This window comes from Brassica napus, chromosome A9 (genome assembly GCF_020379485.1).
Source record: "Brassica napus cultivar Da-Ae chromosome A9, Da-Ae, whole genome shotgun sequence".
NCBI classification, from domain to species: domain Eukaryota; kingdom Viridiplantae; phylum Streptophyta; class Magnoliopsida; order Brassicales; family Brassicaceae; genus Brassica; species Brassica napus.
Genome location: NC_063442.1, coordinates 44753649 through 44775807, shown reverse-complemented (window position 1 = coordinate 44775807; position 22159 = coordinate 44753649). Strand labels below are relative to the sequence as shown.

Here is a 22159-nt window from a genome sequence, read left to right as displayed (position 1 = left end):
AGTGGACAGAGGAAGGAGAGGGAAGTTATTTAACAGCTGGTCAAAAAGTCAACAAACAAGACAAGAAGATATGTGTACGTCATAACTGATCTTTGTCCGAACAAAACCCAAAAGAGTGTGAAGCTTTTGCATAAGATTTTATTCAGGTGAATGTTTCATCGTGGTTGATAAGAAACAAACTGTAAACAAACATCAAAACTGCTTAAATCACACAGAAACATTCCCAAACCAAAACCAAAAACAAAGGAAAGCTATCGAAAATTGCCAAATGGTACAACAACAAAAAAAAAATCAAAGAGCGAAATTATTGTTTAGATGGATTAGCTTTCTCTGGGAAAAAAAAAGTATAAAGGGATCATTCCTCACGCCAAGTTTGCTCGCACTTGACGCATCTATAAAATCTCGATTCTGGCTCATCCGCTGAACGAATCTGCATTGTTTTGAAGTACGCCTTGTCGTGCCCGCATCTTGGGCATGGCGCTGACAAACAAATACACACAATGAATCCAATAAATAATTGGTATATATTAAAGAAGATCGAAGGTGAAAAATAAATGGGATCCATTCTGATTACGCTTTCATTACTAAGAGAGATCAATGCTGCACATTTTTACTAACTAATTCAAGTGTTCTACCAATTTTTATTGATTTGCGCTTTCTATCACCCAATCATCGATTCATTAAGAATACTGATAGATCAAACCATGTTTCTAATTGTTAGAATGAAAGTTTCAAAAGAATACCTTCAGTTTCAGGTCCTTTTGGGATATCATCTTTCTTCACAACAGGGTCAATGGATTTCTTAACCAGCAATTGCTTCTTCTTTATCTCAACCTGTTCAAAGCACCCCAGAGAGAGAGAGAGAGAGATAAAAGACTTTTTCCTCGAAAAGAAAAAGGGGTGGTTTTTGATTTAGTTTAAGTAGGAACTATAAATAAAACCTGTCTTTCGATGCGGGCGATATAAGGACATGTCGAGCAGAAGAACTGTGATTGACCGTAACGCAGCAAGTTCCCACATGTTGGACAGAACTCCATCTAGCTGAAACAAAAATCTGTTATTTCTCTAATCAAGCGCAACGGCTGAGAGGGAAAGGACATTAGGTGTTCTCCTGCCCTACGGCCCAACAGGAAGAGAGCCCAAAACTTCTTTTTTTTTTATGTTATAACAATTTTCATCAAATTTTCATCTTTTTAAAAAAGTTTTGTTCTTATATCTAATATTGCCGGCTTTGTTTTGGTCTTTGGACTTTGGATCTTATGTACCATCTTGTAATCCCCGGTGTTCGGGTTTGAAATGTTGTTATTAATAAAACCTCAGATGACAAAAAAAAAAAATAATAATCCCAACGTGTATATAGCCTCTTTTTAGTCTTTTTTTCTGTTATTAATTTTGTATTCCTACCTCATTTTTCTAACGGTTGTTTTTAAGAAATTACTCCTCATTTTCTTTTTCTAAATTTTATAAACAACCTTATAATGCGACGTAGATTTGGGATAATCATAAGTTATTTGTATTTTAATTATCTTAGTTAGTTATTATCTTTAAAACTTTTAATTAGTTAATTATTTGGTTTGCATTATATTCAGTTTTTGATTAATTAATAAAGTTCAAATTTCCTGTTTGTTTTTTTTTTCTATTTTTGATAGATATAAAATACATAGATTTGGTTTATTCGAAGATTCTAAAATTAAAAGAATAACCTTATGATTATTAAAAAAATTTGGATATTCTCAAAATCAACATTTTGTTAGTTTTTTTTTATAAAGCTTCGATTTCAACACCTTACCATTTTTTTCTTTTCAGGATTTAAAAACTACGGTTTTTCATTACCAAGTCTTAGAATTGTCAGAATATTGCAACTCTTCAGATATCAATTTAAATGATTTGCATTCTGACTTTACTTAAGAATGTTGCAAACGACTTTATCTAGTTTATCTATGAGACGTAGCAAAGTTATCAAATTTGTTGCAAGTGTCAAATGTAATCAGAATGTTTCTATTGCTTATCAAATTCTTTTGATTAGACATGTGATTGAAGCTTCAACGAGATGAGCTTGTCAAAACTAAAATTGCTGGGAAATTGTTGATGATCTTCGATATCTCAAAAAAGATTAAATGTTTCAGTCATTTATGCATTTGTAAAAAAAAAAGAAATGTTGGAAATATTGATTCTAAGAGTATTATTTATTATTTTACATTTTGTAAAGCTCGAAAAGCCAATTTTATGATTATCTTATTTTCTTGAAACGGCTACTAGTTTTTTCCTATTTTCTAATTTAAAATATGTCAGAGTATACAACTTTTGGTGGAAACCAATTTTATTCTAAGCATTGTATGGTATTTTAATTGTATTAATCTTTTTATAAATTAGATGATTTTATATGTTAGAAGATATATTTTAAAATTTTGTCATGAAGTCTACAAAATAGTTGAACAGATATGATTTAATATAATAGTTTCTGTCGAACAATGATCAAAACTACTAGATGGAGTTTCATACATTGTTCTATTGTATCAGCTCCATAAAATGATTTTTGTCATCATCAAACCGCTGCTTTCATTACATGATACTATAATTTTGTTTGATCCCATTTGTTTATTACAATTATACCTTTTATTTTGGGGTTTTAATTCCAACTTATGTACTAACAATGAACCCCAACTCACTAAATAATTAACTTTTAGCTGTTAATGAGAAGAAAACACTCCAAAGAGAGATACTTACTATAAAGTGAGAGCTTGAATTTACTATAGACTACATGGTAATGAAATTGAGGATACTCATCATCGGGGGATTCATGCCTCTGTCTGAAGAAGTTGTCGTGGTTGGGATGGATTCTGGAGACTGAGGTACTTGCGACGTAGACAAAGAACTTGAGAGGCCCACTGATGTTGATCATCTTTAACGCATCGGTGATGTGCCTTATAGCCGCCGCAGCAGTCATGCCATGCTGGATCGGGGTGTTTTCGTAATCCCAAACAACATGTTGTACGCCTTTTTGATGCTCAATAATGAGGCTTCGTTCCTTTGCCTGCACATGAGATATAGGTTCACAGTCAACACAGAATAACATGCACAAACTATTTTTCGTTAATGTTTTTCAACCAGATGGAAATCACAATAGTTTATTCGAAGATTCTAAAATTAAAAGAATAACCTTATGATTATTATAGTTTTTCGGATATTTTAAGAATCAACAGATTTTTAATTTTTTTAAATAAAGCTTCGGTTTCAACAGCTTACCATTTTTTTTCTTTTCAGGATTTAAAAACTACGGTTTTTATTATCAAGTATTAGAATTGTCAGAACATTGCAACTCTTCAAATATCAATTTAAATGATTTGCATTCTGAATTTAACTAAGAATGTTGCAAACGACTTTATCTAGTTTATCTATGAGACGTAGCAAAGTTATCAAATTTGTTGCAAGTGTCAAATGTAATCAGAATGTTTCTATTGCTTATCAAATTCTTTTGATTAGACATGTGATTGTAGCTTCAACGAGATGAGCTTGTCAAAACTAAAGTTGCTGGAAAAATTGTTGATGATCTTCGATATCTCAAAAAAGATTAAATGTTTCAGTTATTTTATGCATTTGTAAAAAACAAATGTTTGAAATATTGATTCTAAAAGTACTATTTATTATTTTACATTGAGTAAAGCTCGAAAAGCCAATTTTATGATTATCTTATTTTCTTGAAACAACTACTAATTTTTTCCTATTTTCTAATTTAAAACATGTCAGAGTATAAATTTTTTGGTGGAAACCAATTTATTCTAAACAGCATTGTATGATATTTTGATTGTATTAATCTTTTTTATAAATTACATGATTTTATATGTTAGAAGAAATATTTTAAAATTTTGTCATGAAGTTTATAAAATAGTTGAACATGTATGATTTAATCTAATAGTTTCTATTGAACAATGAACAGAACTACGAGCTGGAGTTTCATACATTGTTCTATTGTATCAGCTCTATAAAATGATTTCCGTCATCATCAAACCGCCGCTTTCATTACGTGATACTATAATTTTGTTTGATTCCATTTGTTTATTACAATTATACCTTTTATTTTGGGGTTTTAATTCCAACTTATTTACTAACAATGAACCCCAACTCACTAAATAATGAACTTTTAGCTGTTATATGTTATAATAAATTAGTATTACTAGAGAAATCGAAAACAACAAATTATCATGAGTGAATGTTGTAGAAGTGTTTTTTCATAACTGAACATGGTAGTTTTAGAAAAACTATTCTGATTTAATTCTTTTTAGTTTTTATTGGATTGAGTTGCATAATCACCATATCCACAAGTCGGACATAACTCTATCTTTCTCACATCTAGTATGTGTGGTTTGTAATTCATCTACTTATTTTGTTTTGTTAAGTAGTAAATATTATTTGTTTCTTATATAAATATTATGATGAATTTTTTCCAGTAAATATGTGTCAAAATATAATTTAAATATTTCTTGCTCAAAATCTTGAATATTTGAACGCATCTAACATCGATAGATTGATTTGTTAGGATTTCTATTTAATTACTTTTATTATTTTGTTATTAATAGGGAACCACACTCTATAAATATTGACCATATTTTGCTGCTATTATTATTTTTTGTAACAATATAGGGATTATATTTGTCTAGAAATAATATGTGATGGTAATCTAATAATTACATACATGATAGACTATAATATTATTCATTACAATATAGGAAATTCATAATTAACCGATTTGGTTTAGTTGCTCTAGTTATTTGACAATTTATTTAGACCAAAAAAATGGACAATGGTTTATTTAGACTAAATTTGTTATAGCACCAGTTATTAATTACATCACATATCTTAATAGCAGGTTAGATATCGAGTTACTATATAAGAACTTTTTTATGATTATGTTTTGTTCATAATGACAGGTTATATGTCGAGTTAATGGACAATGTAAAGAAACTTAACATAGGATAAAATGATTTCAGATATACTATATTATACTGTGTATGTCGTATTTACAGAGATATTTTTGTATGTCAAAATTGAATGTCATTTCTTAAATTTTGATTAGGTACCGAATAATTGGTAAATAAATTGTACTAATGTAACAGAATTTCCGTAGTTATATATCTAATATCTGATACACTATTTATTAATGAGAAAGTGTATAGGTCCAAAATTTAAATAATAACTTTTTATGAGTAGAAAAAATAGAATTTTAAAAATTAATAGATTAGATATGTATGCAAAAGTTAAAATTTATTTAGTTTCTAAGAATAAGAATATCTTGATTACAAAAAAAATAGAATATGCTTATCAAATTTAGATTTTTCATTTGTAATATCTATGATATGATATTTTTGTATTATTATACATATATTAATTTATATAGTATATAATCTCAGTAAATAATTTTATTGTCTATAATATAACTGTACTATAATACATCAATGTTGAAAATTAATATTCAAAAATCAGTAAGATATATTTTAAATGGGAACCATTTTATGAAAAAAAAAACTCAATCCGTGTTAGGCTTAGACATCAAATTAACTATTTTATTTTTATATGTGGTTTAAGATTTTGTTTATATGTAGTTAGACTGTTGCGCAAAAAAAAAGAAGAAGGAATAAATATATTTTGGTAATTTTTAAATTTATAGGTTGAAACAAATAATACATGTTAAGCTATTAATAAAATTAACCTTATATAATTTTTTTATAGTAGATAAAAATATGACTTTAAATTAATAAATTAGATTTTGCCGTCAGTAGCTTTTGTTTTTGTCACTATATCCACCAAATTTTGATTATAAGCTCAATGTTTTTTAATTAGTAATACAAAACTTCTTTACCGGTATACTTTTTATTGGGCCATTTAAGCTCAGTTCGTGCCAACAAAAATGAACCCAAATCATATATTTATCTACTTCTATGGTTGGACACGAAGAAGTTATAGCATATTAATCACTTTAGCTTGTTTTAACATGTTTAACTAAATTTTAAATTTTGACTCGCACAACCGAGCGGGTGTTTGTTTTCATTTTTCTATACATAAATTATCTTAGAGCATAAGTAGTATATATTTTTAATGTTAATCATATATTTAAATGTTTATATAACTATTTCAAATACAATAATTTTATAATTTATATGTTATGATTAATCAATTGTTCAACGTATATATTTGTCAGTTCTTATTATATATTTATCATATTGTATTTACATTTAGTTATTGAGAAAATTAATATATTCATGAGAAAATATATTGAAAAATTATATGTATTTAATTTATGCTAAATTCTGATCCGTTTTTCAAAGCCGGATTTCTTTATACTAATATTTTTTATGCTTATTCATTTTATATAATATATTATTGTATATACAAAAGTCTAACATATATTAATTTTTAGACATATATTATATAGTTTGCTAATTTTAAGTCATTCTATCATCATATTATATTTTAAAAATAAATAGTTTATATTTATGAAAATAAAATTTATAAATTTATCAGTTGAATATACTTTTATCAAATTTATTTAAGTATAATAATTGTATTTTAACATGATCATGACAATAAAGTAGATAAAATATGATATAATTTATTATTTTTCATTTTATAAACGATAACTTAAAATACATTAAGTTATTGTTAAAATATTTTTACACAGATTAATTAGATTTTTTAAAATATAATATATGATTAAAGTAGTTATAAGTATTTTATATTATTAGCTTTACATAAATACATGTTAATTTTTATACATGTATTATATAGTTTGCTAATGTTAACCCATCTTACCAACATATTAGATTTTATTTTTGAACATAATTATTTTATACTTACGAAAATAAAATTCATAAATTTATAAATTTAGTACAATTTTATTATATTTAGCTCAATATAATAATTTCTCTTAATATGACTGATTATGATTATATAATATAAAAAATATTATAGATTTTTTTTCATTTTATAAACGATAACTTAATATATTAATGTATAATAATATTTCAAACAAATTTCAAAATTAGTGAAAATATTTAAATATAATTTCGAAAATAAAGATCTTTTAAAAATCTTTTAAAACAGATTTGTTAGAATTTTAAAATAAATATATCTATACTATTAAAATTAAAATATATTAAAAGATATTATGATTAAAGTATTTTAAAATTTTTATGTATTATTTATCTTAATAAAATACATTTAGTAAGATTTTTAAGTGATGGTCCAAATTAAAAATATCACAAATTAAAGAAGTCATGACTTCTATTTTAATATATAAGATGGATTTGATTAATATGCATGTCACAATTCACACATGTCGATATAAGTTAGTGAAGAAGTTTTGTATAACAGCGAAACTATATATATTATAGCATCAGTAATTAGATATGTTTCATACTATTTTGCGTGACATCAACTGTGAGTGACACTTACAATCTCGAATATAATCCAAATCCAACAGAAGATATGATTCTATTGCATGCAACCGAATAATATGAAGTGCTCCAATCACAAAACTTGGATTTTTTTTCCTCAAGACTTAAAATAGTAAAATTGGATCTTTACTATATAATCAAGTATTTTATTACATCACACACTAATATAAACATTATAAAAATGTACAGTAAAACCTCTATAAATTAATAATGTTGGGACTTTAAAATTTTATTAATTTGTAGAGATATTAATTTACAGAAGTTTCCTTATTAATTCTTATTTTAAATAAATATTTATTGTAAGATAAAAAAAAGTGTATTTATATTAATTTAATTATATTATTTAGTGTATTTAATATATATTGCATAGATTATAAATTTATTTTTAGATATAATATTACTAGATTTCACCAAAAATATATTAAGTGTTAAAAAAATATAAAGATAATTTCATTGTGAATATAAAACAAACAATATTATAATAGTTCTTACTTATATAAAATATGTATAGATATAAATTATTAATTTATAAATTTAATGGGACCATGTATTTACATAGAATTTTCTAAAAAAATATTATTTTATTATTTTATCGATTTATGTCAAATTTTGAACCAGCCCAAATTGGAACGACAAAATTTATTAATTTATAGAGATTATTAATTTATCGAGTATTAATTTATAGAAATTCTACTGTATATAAACATTATACTCATCATGCACTTATGATTAGTCCGCCACCAACGTGCTTTGTGACCACTGAGTTTAGTAATTTATATGCTGATACCTCTGTAATATGTGTAAAGTTACTAATTAGTTAATGTTTCTAAGCAAAAGAAAGATTCTTGTAACATAAACGTAATTAATACTAAAAGTTCTGATCAAACCCATTAAAATTCAGAGTTGGCCTCATATATAAGCTAGTTACTATATTATGGTTTTGATAGATTAACGATTTATTCTAAGAAAATCTATATAAGCTAGTGTTCTAAACTATATATAAAAGAGATAATTAAAAGGAAAGGTCGTTGACTATAAAAGGAAAGGTCAGAGCAACTTGCATGCGAAAAGTCGTAGGTTCCCAGCTTGTAAGGAGGAGTCTCATCAGAAATGGCATCTTTGAAATAATAGTAATTACGTATACGTTTTTTTTGTAAATGATTACGTATACATTTTCATTAATGTTTATATATCTTTTTGTTAATTGAGCACTATGTTTAGATATGCAATTTACTTTATTAAGATGCATATATACTCACTTTTATTAGACATTACCATATACAAAGCAGGATATATAAACACATGGAGTAATATATACAGATTGTCTACGTATGCGTTTCCTCACAAAATTATAGGAAATACCGAAATAGGATACTACTCATTAGTCAATATTAAAACAGGAGTAGTCTTAAAACATGAGTTATAATACATTAAAAAGCGGACCATTAGATGATAATACTGTTGTTTGACAATTGTTTAATTAGGACAGATGTGAGTATAATCTTCAACACTTAATATTTATTTAGATTAAAATATCGTAGTAATTTGAGTGATACCAAACATAACATGACATATGCATATAGATCACAACGAGCGCATATTGGTTTGTTAGCATATACCCGTTTGAGCACCAACAAATAACTTTGAAATAATAAAATTTAAAATGTATATGAAAAAGAAACTTTGGACTGATAAATATTCTTTAAGTTTAAAGTAGTCTCTTGATTTGCCATTGGCTAAGATCTTCACATTTCGCACGTCTATTTAAAGCTTCACAACGACCCAAACTTAAATCACAACCCCCAAAACGGAAAATATCACAAAAAAAAAACTTAAAGAGAACCGTTTATCCATAATGTTTTCCCTGAAGATGGGAACCGAGGTAGAAAATTTGTGGGTCTTTGCTCTTGCATCAAAATTTAATCTTTTCATGCAAGACCATTTTGTTTATTTTCTTGTCGCCATAGCCATCAGTTGGTTTACCTTAAGCATCGTATTTTGGTCTGTACCGGGTGGACCGGCTTGGGGAAGATACTTCTTCACTCGTCGGTTTACTCCCTACTTTAACCGAAAAAACAAGAATGTTATTCCTGGTCCAAGAGGCTTTCCCCTCGTGGGAAGCATGAGCCTAAGGTCAAGCCATGTGGCTCATCAGCGCATAGCGGATGTGGCTGCGATGAATAACGCCAAACGGCTCATGGCGTTTAGTATCGGTGATACTAAGGTGATAGTGACGTGTCATCCTGAAGTGGCAAAGGAAATATTGAACAGTTCGGTTTTTGCTGACCGGCCTGTTGACGAGACCGCTTACGGTTTGATGTTTAACCGAGCCATGGGATTTGCTCCAAATGGTACTTACTGGCGCATGCTACGTCGGTTAGGTTCGAACCATCTTTTCAACCCGAAACAAATCAAACGCTCGGAGGAGCAGAGGCGAGTGATCGCGACTCGGATGGTGAATGCGTTTACAAGTAACACTGGAAACGTGTTTGGAGTGCGTGACTTGCTCAAAACGGCGTCGCTATGCAACATGATGGGTTTAGTTTTCGGGAAAGAGTACGAATTAGAGACTAATAACAACGTGGAATCGGAATACTTGAAGGGTCTGGTTGAAGAAGGGTACGATCTTCTCGGTACGCTGAATTGGACCGACCATCTTCCTTGGTTAGCTGGTCTAGACTTCCAGCAAATCCGCTTTAGGTGCTCTCAGCTTGTACCGAAAGTAAATCAGTTATTGAGCCGAATCATCCATGAACACCGGACTGCTGCGTGTAATTTTCTGGACGTGTTACATTCTCTTCAAGGTTCCGAAAAATTATCAGAATCTGATATGGTTGCTGTTCTTTGGGTAAGTATAACTGGTTTCAATATTATTAAAAATATACAGAAATCGAGATTAATGAACATTAATGTTTCAAATATTTGGTCCTGTTAGGAAATGATTTTTAGGGGCACGGACACAGTGGCTGTTTTGATGGAGTGGGTGCTAGCGAGGATCGTGATGCATCCTAAAATTCAATCAACGGTCCACGAAGAGCTTGACCGAGTAGTTGGCAGATCCAGAGCCGTTGACGAGTCTGACCTTCCATCTCTCACGTATCTAACAGCTATGATTAAAGAAGTCTTGAGGCTGCATCCACCGGGCCCACTTCTCTCTTGGGCACGTCTCTCAATAGCAGACACCACCGTAGACGGATATCACGTGCCGGCTGGGACAACCGCGATGGTCAACATGTGGGCTATAGCACGTGACCCGCATGTGTGGGAGAATCCTTTGGAGTTTAAGCCTGAGAGGTTCGTGGCTAAAGAAGGTGAAGCTGAATTCTCTGTTTTTGGGTCGGATCTGCGGTTGGCACCGTTCGGGTCGGGTAAGAGAGTTTGTCCGGGAAAGAACTTGGGACTTACGACCGTGACGTTTTGGGTTGCGACGCTCTTGCATGAGTTTGAGTGGCTTCCAAGTGTCAACGCTAACCCTCCTGATCTATCAGAGGTTTTGAGGCTGTCGTGCGAGATGGCTTGTCCTCTCGTCGTTGACGTACGCCCCAGGCGTAAGACAACATAAGCTTTTGGCTTGGTCAATGCTTCAAAAAATTATGGGACATTAAAAATCATGTATATTAAATAAAACTCGAAAAACAAATATATGTATAGCGAAGTATATAGATTCGCCCATATTTTAGTGCTTGAATAGAATATATTCTGCACTTGTATTATCTGAAATAAAATACCATATGCTGCATGTGTATTTAGTATTTACGTAATAATGATGCGTATATAGTAGTCTATTGTTGTTAATTATTAACCCTATTTGGACTTCAAATCAAATCATGTGTGTTTATCGGTGATGAACCAGTACAGAAACTTTTTTGTTTATCGTTGGTATTTTTTTTTGATGAAATTTTAAATTTATTCATTTTTTAGGAAAAATCATTTACAAAAGAATACGAAGGCTGTCATGGACTAATAAATTATGTTATGTGTAACCTATAAGAGAAAAGAAAGCAAAAAAAATAATCAAGATTACCCAGTGTGGAAAAACCATCTTTGCATTAACTCTTCCAGCTTATGCCCTGCTCGATACTTAAAGGATGAGATTCGGTTCCGCATCGCTTTGTCTATTACCTTACACATAGCGTCTGAAGTCAGCCAACTAGTGTGGTGCCTCTTTGCATTCCGTTCTCTCCAAATGTGATATATAGTCGTTTGAAACAGCATCTTGATTAGAATAGTATCCAACGTTCCGCCCTGCAGCACCTCCATGCGCTCTAGCGTGATCTGCCAGTCCGGATCAAGCTGAGAACCAATAATGTGATTTGCCAACTCATGCCAAACCGTAAAGGAATATGGACATGCGAAGAACAAGTGATCCCTTGTCTCATCCACTTCTCCACAAAACATACAACCTTGAATCATTCCCCATGAGCGCATCCTGTCTCTCGTAGATAATCTATTCTTGATTGCAAACCATGTGATGAAAGAAAATCGAGGCACTCATTGCGTGAACCACACTACTTTATCCATCTCACTGTTTCCTTCCGCAAGTGAATCTGCTCCCAAGTCTTTGTAGTTGAAAAGGTAACCTTATAGTCATCATCACCTGCTCTCCATAAGACCGCGTCTCTCCCGAGTCTTTGTAGTTGGTATTAATTAGTGGTTTATGTAAAATCACAACTTAAGTCTGCTATTCTTAAAATATCATCCTAGGAATCATTCCACTTAGCTAAAATAAAGTATACTATACTTTGCGTGTGGAACGAGTTAGCTTATCAGTTAACTTCTTCATATTTAATTAAATCCTACTCCGAATCGCCTAGACATCATTAATTTGCTAGGAAATTTCTTATCAGTCAAGAGACATGACGATTTTATTTAATGAAACAAAGCATCTGGTTGAGCTGTGCTCGTGAATTATACCTATTAATATAATAGGTGTCATCGTCGAGTGTTCAATTCAGTTAGTGTTTATGACTGGTTTCTGACTGTTCGATAGTGGTGATGTCATCAACTTGTGTTATGGACTTATCACTTATGAACGTCAACCATTATTTTTTGTTGCTGACCAATGCGTTAGTGTTCTTACATCAGTTTGTTTTACATATCTAACATTTTGGAAATTACATGATTTTGGTTTAAAAATTATTATAATAATGAAAAATCAGTCAAAAAAATATTACTAAGATTATGATTAACCCGGAGTTCTTAGAGTGGGGTTTTTAGCGGAAGTTAAGGAACTGTTTCTTAACTTTTAACTAAAAAAGTTAAGAACCGGTTCTTTAAGTCCTTATTTATTTAAGAACTGGTTCTTAAAGTCTTTATTTATTTAAGAACCGGTTATTAGTTTTTTCAGTTAAAAGTTAAGAAACAGTTTTTTAACTTCCGCTAAAAACCTCATCCTAAAAACCCGAGTTAATCATGCTCTAAGAATACAATTTGTATGAAATTTTAACGTACAGTATTGTTCAAATTAAACTTTCAACCAAGTAGTGGGAATGAATGATTCATTGAACTTCGAATCGTTCGAGACTCACCCTATTGGTTTTGCGTGATTTTTTGTTTGTTTAAGGGTGTTGTGAAATTCATGTTGTTAAATGTTAATAATTTCGCTTTAGAAAAAAAAAAGTATCTCTTTGAACTTTGAACATCTTCTATTGCGAATCGTTTCTCTACTGACTCTCTCAAGTGTTTCGGTAACACCGATTTTGTACCCTCACCATCAATGGTTTCATCTACGAATCAGCAGTTGGTAGGTCGATCTGGTTCATTCCCAATATTTTTTGTCGACTGGTTCATCCCCAACTGAAATAGGATAAAACCCATTTTTTTTTCATAATCTCCCTATACGTCTAATTAGAAATAAGTTATGCTCTTTATTACATTTGAGCGTCTTGCTATTATCGTTTATTCCCTTGCTTTCAAATTTCACATAGAAGAATTTTAACCAAAAAAATTACCATAACTATTTCCCATATCATAATGCTAAACATAATAACCATCGTATGTGAAATAGCATGAACAAATTAATTAACATGCAAACTATAATGGACCGAGAATGCATCACATAAACTAATAAAAGAGAATATACTAGCATGAACAAATTAATTAACATGCAAACTATAATCATTAATCTAATTTGCACTCTTTTATTAGTTTATGTGATGCATTCTCGGTATAAAATAGTTATGATATGGGAAACAGTAAAAAACTATTTTATACCGAGAATGCATCACATAAACTAATAAAAGAGTGCAAATTAGATTAACTAGAGCCCGTGTCCGCGCTTCGCGCGGATTACATGTTTAATTAAAGAACAGTTTAATTAAAATTGGAAGTTTTAAAGTTTCTGAAAGTGTAAGTTAAGTTTTGTTTCTTTTATAATGCGAAGACGTTGGAAGCGGTGATCACTTTTTTTTATTAACTAAAGTAAGTTTGAATAATAAATTATGTTGATGAATTTAATATTCGTAAGAGAAAATAGTATTTGAGTGTGCCTATTTAATTGACGTAGAAAGCTGTAACGTAAATTTTTAAAAAGTTGACTGGTGTCGTTTGCTATGAGGCTTAGGATAGCAATTTATTCCTCTTTTGGAAGCGTTGCATGATATTAATATCGTTGTCAAAGTAGAAGCGCGATTCAGGTGTGGTTGTGAGTGATAGTTTCCCTAAAAAAGTGAAATATTTGTAAGCATTTAGTTTGACATAAACTTTATGTTTAGTTTATTACCTTCATGTAACCGTAGAATGATACTTGTAATGATTACGATTTGGTTTTTCCTGGTAAATATGCGATTTAACTCCCTGAAATTAGACGTCTCCTTGTCCCATAAAGTTAAACGTACCAGTTATCTACAAATAATTATTGTATTATATTTCAAATTTTTTATATTTTCTATATATCTAAGGTATTAGGGTCATTTTGGGCATTTTGCTACATGTCATCTCTACAATTAAAAAAATAAACATGAGACGGATAATTTTATTTAATGTTGGTAATATCTTATGCATCATCTATAAAATAAATATATATTCATATATAACATTCTAGATTTAGTAATATTATTATTTTTTATATAATTATACAATTTGTATTACTAAAGCTTTTAAAAATAGGCAATTTTTAAAAATCTAAATATCTAATCGTATGATATTTAGTTTCTTATATATCTATAAAATTTTAAAAATATTGTTTAGGCCAAATGTTTGATAATTATACAATTTTATATCATTTTTATTAGTTTTATACAATTTGATATAATATATATCAAATCTATATTAAATTTTATTTAGATAATAGTAAAATCTATAACATTTAATAAAATTTATTTTTAAATATAAGTTAGAACAACACTAAGAACCTCAATTGAAATAGCATAATAATGGGATGCGTGAGAAGCTTTGTGATTCAACACGCCTCCGATCACTGTGGCGAAAGACTAAACAAAAGCATGTAATTTCATAAAATAGAATGAGCTTCTTAGTTTCTTGGTATCATATACCGTAAACGGATATTGGGCTGACTTCAGTATTGACTGAGATTTAAATAAATTGTTTGGGCTTCGTAATTGACATGGATATCAGTCCAGTCTGAGATGAGCTGGTAGATTGATTGGCCAAGAATTTTCTGTCTATGTGGCATACTTTAGAAGCCTCCAAAATAGCTCCTTTTATATAGTAGGATGATTATAGTTTGCATGTTAATTAATTTGTTCATGCTAGTTAGCATGCAAATTACAATAGTCTCATGTTAATTAGACTAGTTAATGCAAAAATGAAATAGTTTTAACCAAATGTTTCATTAAGTCATTGCAATATTCTCATTTGTACTAGCTTACAAATTGACATTGAGCATGAAGAATACAGTAGTGACTTCTTTTGTCTTTCTCAAACAAACAACTTCTCCCCCTTCAAAACAAAAACAAAAAAACAAAGAAAAACTTATTTTGTATGCTTTCGAAAGAAAAAAAAAATCTGTATGCTATTATGCTACCACAAACTATTCGGAATTAAAAACTTTTGTGAGTTTACAACTGTTGGTCAAACTTGTTCAGTCAGATTTATAAGAGGTCTCGAAAAGTCAAATCAGAATACAATTTCCCGTGACGTGAAATATACATAGCGATTCTATATGCTACTATATAAATTGCCAATAGCCAGAAGCGTGCCTACAGTGTATTGAAAAAGACATTCGCTTTAGGTCCATGAATAATATTACGTTTTCTAGAGTCTCAAAATTTAAAATAATTTCTAGTTTATTTGCTTAAATTTATTTCTAAAAAAAAAATTTCCACGAGAATAGAATAACTCAATTTCTAAATCCATATACTTTTTTCTTATAGACCATAACATAGCATATTTACGTAATAAACTTATGTATTTTGCGAAGATTATATATCGTATTAGAAAATTATTTTTTTATAGTTATATATAAATTTATTTTTAAAACTTGCCTTAGGCCCCTAAAACCCTTCGTACGGCACTGCCAATAGCAAAGCTATTTTTATTGTCGACCAAAAAAAAGCTATTTATATTGTTCTTTAAATTTCAAGCAGGATCATCTTTTTCCTCTTATATATTCACATTAAACAAAGAAGAAGAAAAAATATTATTAGAACCAAGTGTTATTTGTTTATTACAAAATTAATTTACTATTCAAAATATTTTGTTCTCTTGATTTAAACTTTTAAACCTCATACGGGTCGTTAGTTTTTTGGTGAGGGAAATCATTTGAAAGAATATAGATGCAAATCAACTGTAGATTATATATTAGCCAAAAATGCACAGCGAGGGTCTAATCCTGATGTTTTCCTAAATGAACTTTTTTGTTAACACAATGAACTTTAGTGCCAGCACTGGATATAAAATTATTAAATGAATGCCATTATAGACTCATATAGCTGGTGAAGAGCTACGAGACAAACATGCCTCAAAACATGACTGCCCTTTATATTTATTACGTTCCTAATTACAATGCTACATAGATAAAGTCGTAGCCAGACCTGTATTCTCTGTTGAAATAAATACTCCTACTAAATATAATACGTCTCAGAACGTATATATGGCTTGAATAGCAATAAACTTCGGGTAAGGACTATAATTTTTTCTATAACAACAATAAAAAAAATATTTCATGACTAAGAAAAAAACTTCGGCTAAGGACTATAATTTTTTCTATAACAACAATAAAAAAATCTGAACCAAGTATTGTTGAAATATTCCATTGGATTTTTCTTAATCATGAGTGCATGACCATTAAATTTTATTGATCAATTGATACATGAGCAATCGCAGACTGGTCGAATATTTCGTGTGCGTATTGATATGAACCGTCACTACATAAATAAATATTTCTTATTAGAATATCAATGACGCAAATGAGCCGAGAGTAACGAAAAGAAGAACGTCCAAATCCTGATCAACGGAGCAACCAAAGCATATAGTCTTCACTGTTAATCAGGATATAATATATATATGATATCCACATCGTCTTCTCCGTTTGGCATTGATCATTATATTTACGCTTAATTGTTAGATAGTTAATTTAATTCACTCTTCACAAGATGGCTAAATGCATAAAGGATGTTAATTAGCACATGGATATATATGGTTTAGATGGTACTGATAAACTAATCAAATTGGAGGATATAATGATATTTTACTGAAAAATACCCACGCCATATAGAAACAACAACATGTCTTCATGTAGTAAACAACTCCCCGAATACGTCCAACTAGCTTAAACCTAATTCTACTTATTGTATTGCACATATAATTAAACCATACTTAATTCAAACTAACACTTATTTAAAACTAATGGTTTTATATTTCAAAATTTCAAAATGTTAACAATTAATGAAGTTGGTAGGGTACCTATAAAGTGATGCAAATTAAATTGTAAATATTTGGTTTCCTAACTGGTCATTCTCAATTACCCAACTACTCTTCTGACTAACTTACCTTGCCTTCTTTACTTCGCAATTCAATATACAATATCGCCTATATATATGCACGTATACATTTATATTTCGCAATTCAATTCTAAAACTTAACTTAGATTATGCCTCTTAATTAACTACGCGCATGTAAAACATTTTAGAGACATTAATTCCAGTTTTTAAATATCGAATAATTACACGATAAACCAGCTAGCACTTACCATAACACACACATATTTATAAAATTCAAATTCTTAGTAACACCTTTAAGAAGATACAGTTTATGCTTTCACAATTTTTATAAATACTAGTCGAATTTAAATAAACTAGGGATTAATCTAGGGAAAACAGTAAATTCAGAAAAATAAATAAGAAAATAGTTTACTCAGCTATGAAATTTTGTCGTTACAATGATTTTTAATTTTGCAAACATAATCAGAATCAGGAAGATATTACGCTAGTCCATCAATTAGTTATATTAATCAGAATCGGTTTACTGAAGCAAAAGTAAATTTTCTTTTGCGTAGTAAAACGTGTGTATATTCATAAATATATGCATTTACTGCTTTGATATTTATAATATTTCCTTTTTGAAAGCTAGGGTTTAGGAATGACGACCTGTTTCTGTTGTGTCTTATTAAAAGGCCTCTTCCTCCGCCACTCATCATTCCCTCATCATAACACCATCATCACCATTCACCCACCTATCTATCTCTCCCTCCATCCTCTTTTTTCTCTCTCTAGAACAAAATTTGAGAATCTGCTAAATATTGTGACTATTATCATGAGAGTTAAGCTATTTCAGTTGAGGGGAATGTTGTCTGGACCGAGGATATTATATACACACATACATATATATGTTGATACAAGTGATCAATCATATATAATATGTATATAGAGTATTCTCGGACCAGGCTTCATCCCCCCTAACATGTTATTGCCTTGATCACCAGATACTATTAACTCCTTCGCTAATTGCTTTCAAAGTTAATTGCTTGCAAAGTTACTATTAAGTTCAGTTATGTCATTGAGTCTTATCATGCATGGCTTCTTAAGAGTAGCTAGATTTACACATTTTCGATTCCCTTTTTCTTGGCTTTTGTTTCGTATCTTTGAATCTCTATATCAGTATTATTTATGTATTTTGAAAAAACAATTTTTCATAAGATATTAAATTTGAATGTCATATGTAAAGGATTGAAGCATATGTACACTATCAAAGATCTAAGTTAGACCGCTATTTTTTTTGTTGCAGTTTCCTTGTTAATATCTTTTTTTATTTGCATCTTGTCCGGCTAATCTTGATCAGGGTTGAGCTAGCAGGCTTCTTGGCATTATTCTTCCCCCTAAACAACTTGTAATAAAACACGCAGTGACTCAGATGAAAGTCCAGAAGTTAAATGGCCACATATGGTCATAATTTTTTGTCTGGAGCGGAAATGAACCCATGATTCAACGTCCTGAAGAGACCGGATCTTCAACCACCTCACTCACTACCACATGCCGATTTCTTTGTTAATATATGAGTTGAAAAGGAGACTTTTCGTTGTTCCATTCTTATCTTAGTCTATGTTTTCTAATTTTTCTGGCCGATTCTTGAATAAAGCAGAATTATTAGAAGGAAAAGTTGAAAACATCTTTTAAAGAAACAAAACTACCAGTTTACCGATTATGTACGTGATATAATTATAAGTACGATTAACAAATGAGGTATTTATAATGTGTGAACTCGAGCAAGACGAAAATATTTTATTTGTTTCTTTCAGCTACTATTTTTTGAGAAAAAAATAGTTTGGATGTGTCTTCATGTGTATTTTAAATCAAATATATTTTACTCGACAATATCAACGATTCTCCAATGGCGAATGTTTGACAAAATAACATTTCAAAAAACAAAATTTGCAAACTAGGAATTATTTAAGTGTTCAAATTACCATATTGTAATATTAACATCAATTTGGAGCTAATTTCACACTCATCATAACTTAGATACGATCTTAATGAGTATCTTGTAAAAAGCCTCTGGTGATTACTCCAGAAACTGTCTCTAACAAAGAATGGTGAAAGTCCAAAGCTTAGCCCCAGCTGTTGCTCCGGTCATGAATCCCATTAGCCATCAGGATTCAGGAATTCGTCGGCATGCGGCATGAAAATCAATGACTTATCAGCACAAGAAGAACAATGAATAATGTATTCTAAACCACATCCGAACTTGTACTAGATAATACAAATACCATTACAACACGGACTGTGGAACTAGTCCACAGTCTATATTCTGTTGTAACTCAAGAAAATTAACTAATGCAAAAGACATTTTTGAGTCGTCTCATAAGAAAGCACAAGTCCTCCTAGTTATAAACAACACAACAAAGCTTCTTTGGATCTTTTCATTTGCCATCATCTTTTCCTTGTCCATCTGCTCCATCTTGCTTTCCCCCTCTAATCCCCACTGTCAGTCAAGAAAGAAACGATTATGTGAGGAAACTACATGAAGCTACAACATAATAAGAAAGATAAATAACCAATCCATTCAATGATAGTATTGTCATAAACGCAAAGGGTTACCGTTTGCAGCGCTTCCTCCAAGAGAGGTTTCTGGTTGCTGTTGCATCTGATGCTGCATCCCATTGTTGCTGTTGATACCCATTGGTCGCATCCCCATGTGTCCTTGCATAGCCTGTTGATGCATATGCTGCTGTTGCGGATCCTGAAGCTGGTGTGGGCTACCAAACTGCAAAGGACCTCTCGGAGGGAAGATACCAGCGGGTGGTGCTTGTTGAGCCATCCCTGAAGCTTGTGGGTGTTGCATAAAGTAGCTCGGCGGTTGCATCCCAGGATGCGGTGCCCCCATCTAACAGCAGCAGTAAAGTAATCAGATATTACTATGTTAATGATGATTCCAATTGACTTTTATCAAAGACAACGAACCTGGGAAGCCATAGCTGGTGGTGGTGTAGCTCCAGCTGTAGATGGAGGAGGTTGAGCATCAGCAATAGCCGCGAGGTACATTAAGTTCTTCTGGAGAAGAGCTTGGTACCTGCAAGTATTAACTCTCAGTTTCCATTACTGTTGAAGAAAGAGATACAAAAGAGAGAGAGACTTACTGTGCACACTCTGCAAGTTTGCCAAGATTCTGATTTTCCATGATTGCCATTATCAGCTTCTTGTTCTCCTCAAGGTACTAAATTTAAGAATAGACAAAGGAGAGATGAAGTATAATAAAAACACAACAACAAAACCCACAAGGCATCTAACCTCATCAATGTCCAAAATCTAATTCTAAGTTCAATAATCATATCAAAGCACCAAGGGAAGACCCAGCTTTTGTAAATACCCTTTTGAGATTCCTCCTATCTGAGTAATAATTTGACGAAGAAAGCTCCAAAGATGGATACTTTCAGACAAAGTAATTGACTCGAATCACAAGAAGACAATTGATTTAACTAACTCAATTAAAGACAGTAAAACCCTATTAACTCAATTAAAGACAGAGAGAGAGAGAGGGAAGTGAAGAAAGAAGAAACCTTTTGGATCTGTTCGGTGGTGATGTTAGTTGGCGGCATCGAAGGAGCCATCGGAAACATTTGCGGAGGCTGCTGCATCGCTGATTAAACCAAAAACCCTAGCTTTCCCCCAAAAACCCTCGAGATCAAGCGCAAACGAAATGACTCTTCAGCGATTATTATTAATATAAAGATTATCCTTCACTTGGATTCCTCTAGAGAGAAGGGGCTCCTCCTGCGATTTTTATTACCAAAAATGTCTCCACTTTCCTTTTTCATAGCAAGACCCTCTGGCCGATTCAAAAGGCTTTCTTCTTAGTTCATTCTGGGCCTTGAGATTCAACCTCTAAGGCCCATGGGTTACTGAACAAATTGCATTTGCTTCTGCATGCTGACCCAGCTAACAACGGCACAAGTATGAACTGGTTTGTCGGAAAAGGCTGGTAATTTATATTCGCTTAAACCTTAAAAAACATATGTTGATCACAAAAAAAAAAAACCTTAAAAACATACATAAATATTCTAGTTGATATTAATTGATAATATATCATTTAATTCCAAATTATTAACAACAGTTAAAGAAAAAGTCAAGCGTTTAGTTTTACATCACGATCGTGAATTGTGATTTGGTTTAGGTCATGATTCACGCCGTCACCGTCGTCGTCGCACAGATCGGAGACCAAAACGGAGATAGAGAGGAAGGCAGGAGTGACGAGGAAGATGAGTCCCACAGGAACCATCCAAAGATTAGAATTTGTGGGATGGTATTTGTAAACCCAATAAGATAGAAATAATCCTGCGAATGTAACCACAATCATCGAGTATAATAAGAAAACCATTGACGACATACTCTTCTTCTTCTTCTCCTTCCAAGTCTTCTCATCTGTCTTCTTCATATTCGTGTTCGTGTTGCTTCCGTGTTTCATTTGCTAGGTGAAGTGAAAGAAAAGAGGTGAGGTGACGATAGCTGTAATATTTTTAGAGTGTATGAGTAAGTAGTATATATATACAGTCGTGTTTCAGTTCGTGTATGCTGGTTTAGAAAATTATAATTTCAAAATCACACCCGATGATCATATGGTTTGCGTCAATTTTTCTTTGGCTCAATTTTTTTATTTCTTCTTTTCTTTGATTTAGTAAATGGTACCTAAAACTCGATTGGATATTTACACCTATTTTGGAAGTAGGTACAACCAGGGGCGGACCGAGGTAATAAAGAGGTGTGTGGCACGGGTGTATCTCTCATATTTTACAAAGTTTATCTTCGCAATTGGCT

The 22159-nt window shown here is 31.1% G+C and overlaps 3 protein-coding genes across 3 annotated transcripts; 1 reads left to right on the top strand and 2 right to left on the bottom strand.

The window, feature by feature from the left end:
- Positions 1-114: 114 nt before the first annotated feature.
- LOC106352537 (DNA-directed RNA polymerase III subunit RPC10-like) lies at positions 115-1075 on the bottom strand. Its single transcript, XM_013792150.3, has 3 exons — positions 942-1075; positions 744-834; positions 115-480 (listed from the first exon to the last, which is right to left on the bottom strand). Exons 1-3 carry the CDS (start codon positions 1035-1037, stop codon positions 356-358), a joined length of 312 nt encoding a protein of 103 aa, XP_013647604.1. The 5' UTR covers positions 1038-1075; the 3' UTR covers positions 115-355.
- Positions 1076-9208: 8133 nt separating this feature from the next.
- On the top strand, positions 9209-11196 carry LOC106381821 (cytochrome P450 78A6). The gene is made up of 2 exons (XM_013821756.3): positions 9209-10299; positions 10387-11196. Exons 1-2 carry the CDS (start codon positions 9307-9309, stop codon positions 11011-11013), a joined length of 1620 nt encoding a protein of 539 aa, XP_013677210.2. The 5' UTR covers positions 9209-9306; the 3' UTR covers positions 11014-11196.
- Positions 11197-19554: 8358 nt separating this feature from the next.
- On the bottom strand, positions 19555-21166 carry LOC106352538 (GRF1-interacting factor 2). Its single transcript, XM_013792151.3, has 5 exons — positions 20905-21166; positions 20485-20561; positions 20309-20417; positions 19946-20231; positions 19555-19829 (listed from the first exon to the last, which is right to left on the bottom strand). Exons 1-5 carry the CDS (start codon positions 20980-20982, stop codon positions 19768-19770), a joined length of 612 nt encoding a protein of 203 aa, XP_013647605.2. The 5' UTR covers positions 20983-21166; the 3' UTR covers positions 19555-19767.
- Between the last annotated feature and the right edge of the window lie 993 nt (positions 21167-22159).

Excerpts from the sequence above, each read along its gene's own strand:
- LOC106352537 (XM_013792150.3), bottom strand. The coding sequence starts at position 1,037 with ATGGAGTTCTGTCCAACATGTGGGAACTTGCTGCGTTACGGTCAATCA. Across the intron at positions 835-941 it reads TCGCCCGCATCGAAAGACAG|GTTGAGATAAAGAAGAAGCA; the intron begins GTTTTATTTATA and ends TGCTTTGAACAG. Across the intron at positions 481-743 it reads AAAAGGACCTGAAACTGAAG|CGCCATGCCCAAGATGCGGG; the intron begins GTATTCTTTTGA and ends TTTGTTTGTCAG.
- LOC106381821 (XM_013821756.3), top strand. The coding sequence starts at position 9,307 with ATGTTTTCCCTGAAGATGGGAACCGAGGTAGAAAATTTGTGGGTCTTT. Across the intron at positions 10,300-10,386 it reads ATATGGTTGCTGTTCTTTGG|GAAATGATTTTTAGGGGCAC; the intron begins GTAAGTATAACT and ends TGGTCCTGTTAG.
- LOC106352538 (XM_013792151.3), bottom strand. The coding sequence starts at position 20,982 with ATGCAGCAGCCTCCGCAAATGTTTCCGATGGCTCCTTCGATGCCGCCA. Across the intron at positions 20,562-20,904 it reads CCACCGAACAGATCCAAAAG|TACCTTGAGGAGAACAAGAA; the intron begins GTTTCTTCTTTC and ends TCTTAAATTTAG. Across the intron at positions 19,830-19,945 it reads TGGAGGAAGCGCTGCAAACG|TGGGGATTAGAGGGGGAAAG; the intron begins GTAACCCTTTGC and ends CTTGACTGACAG.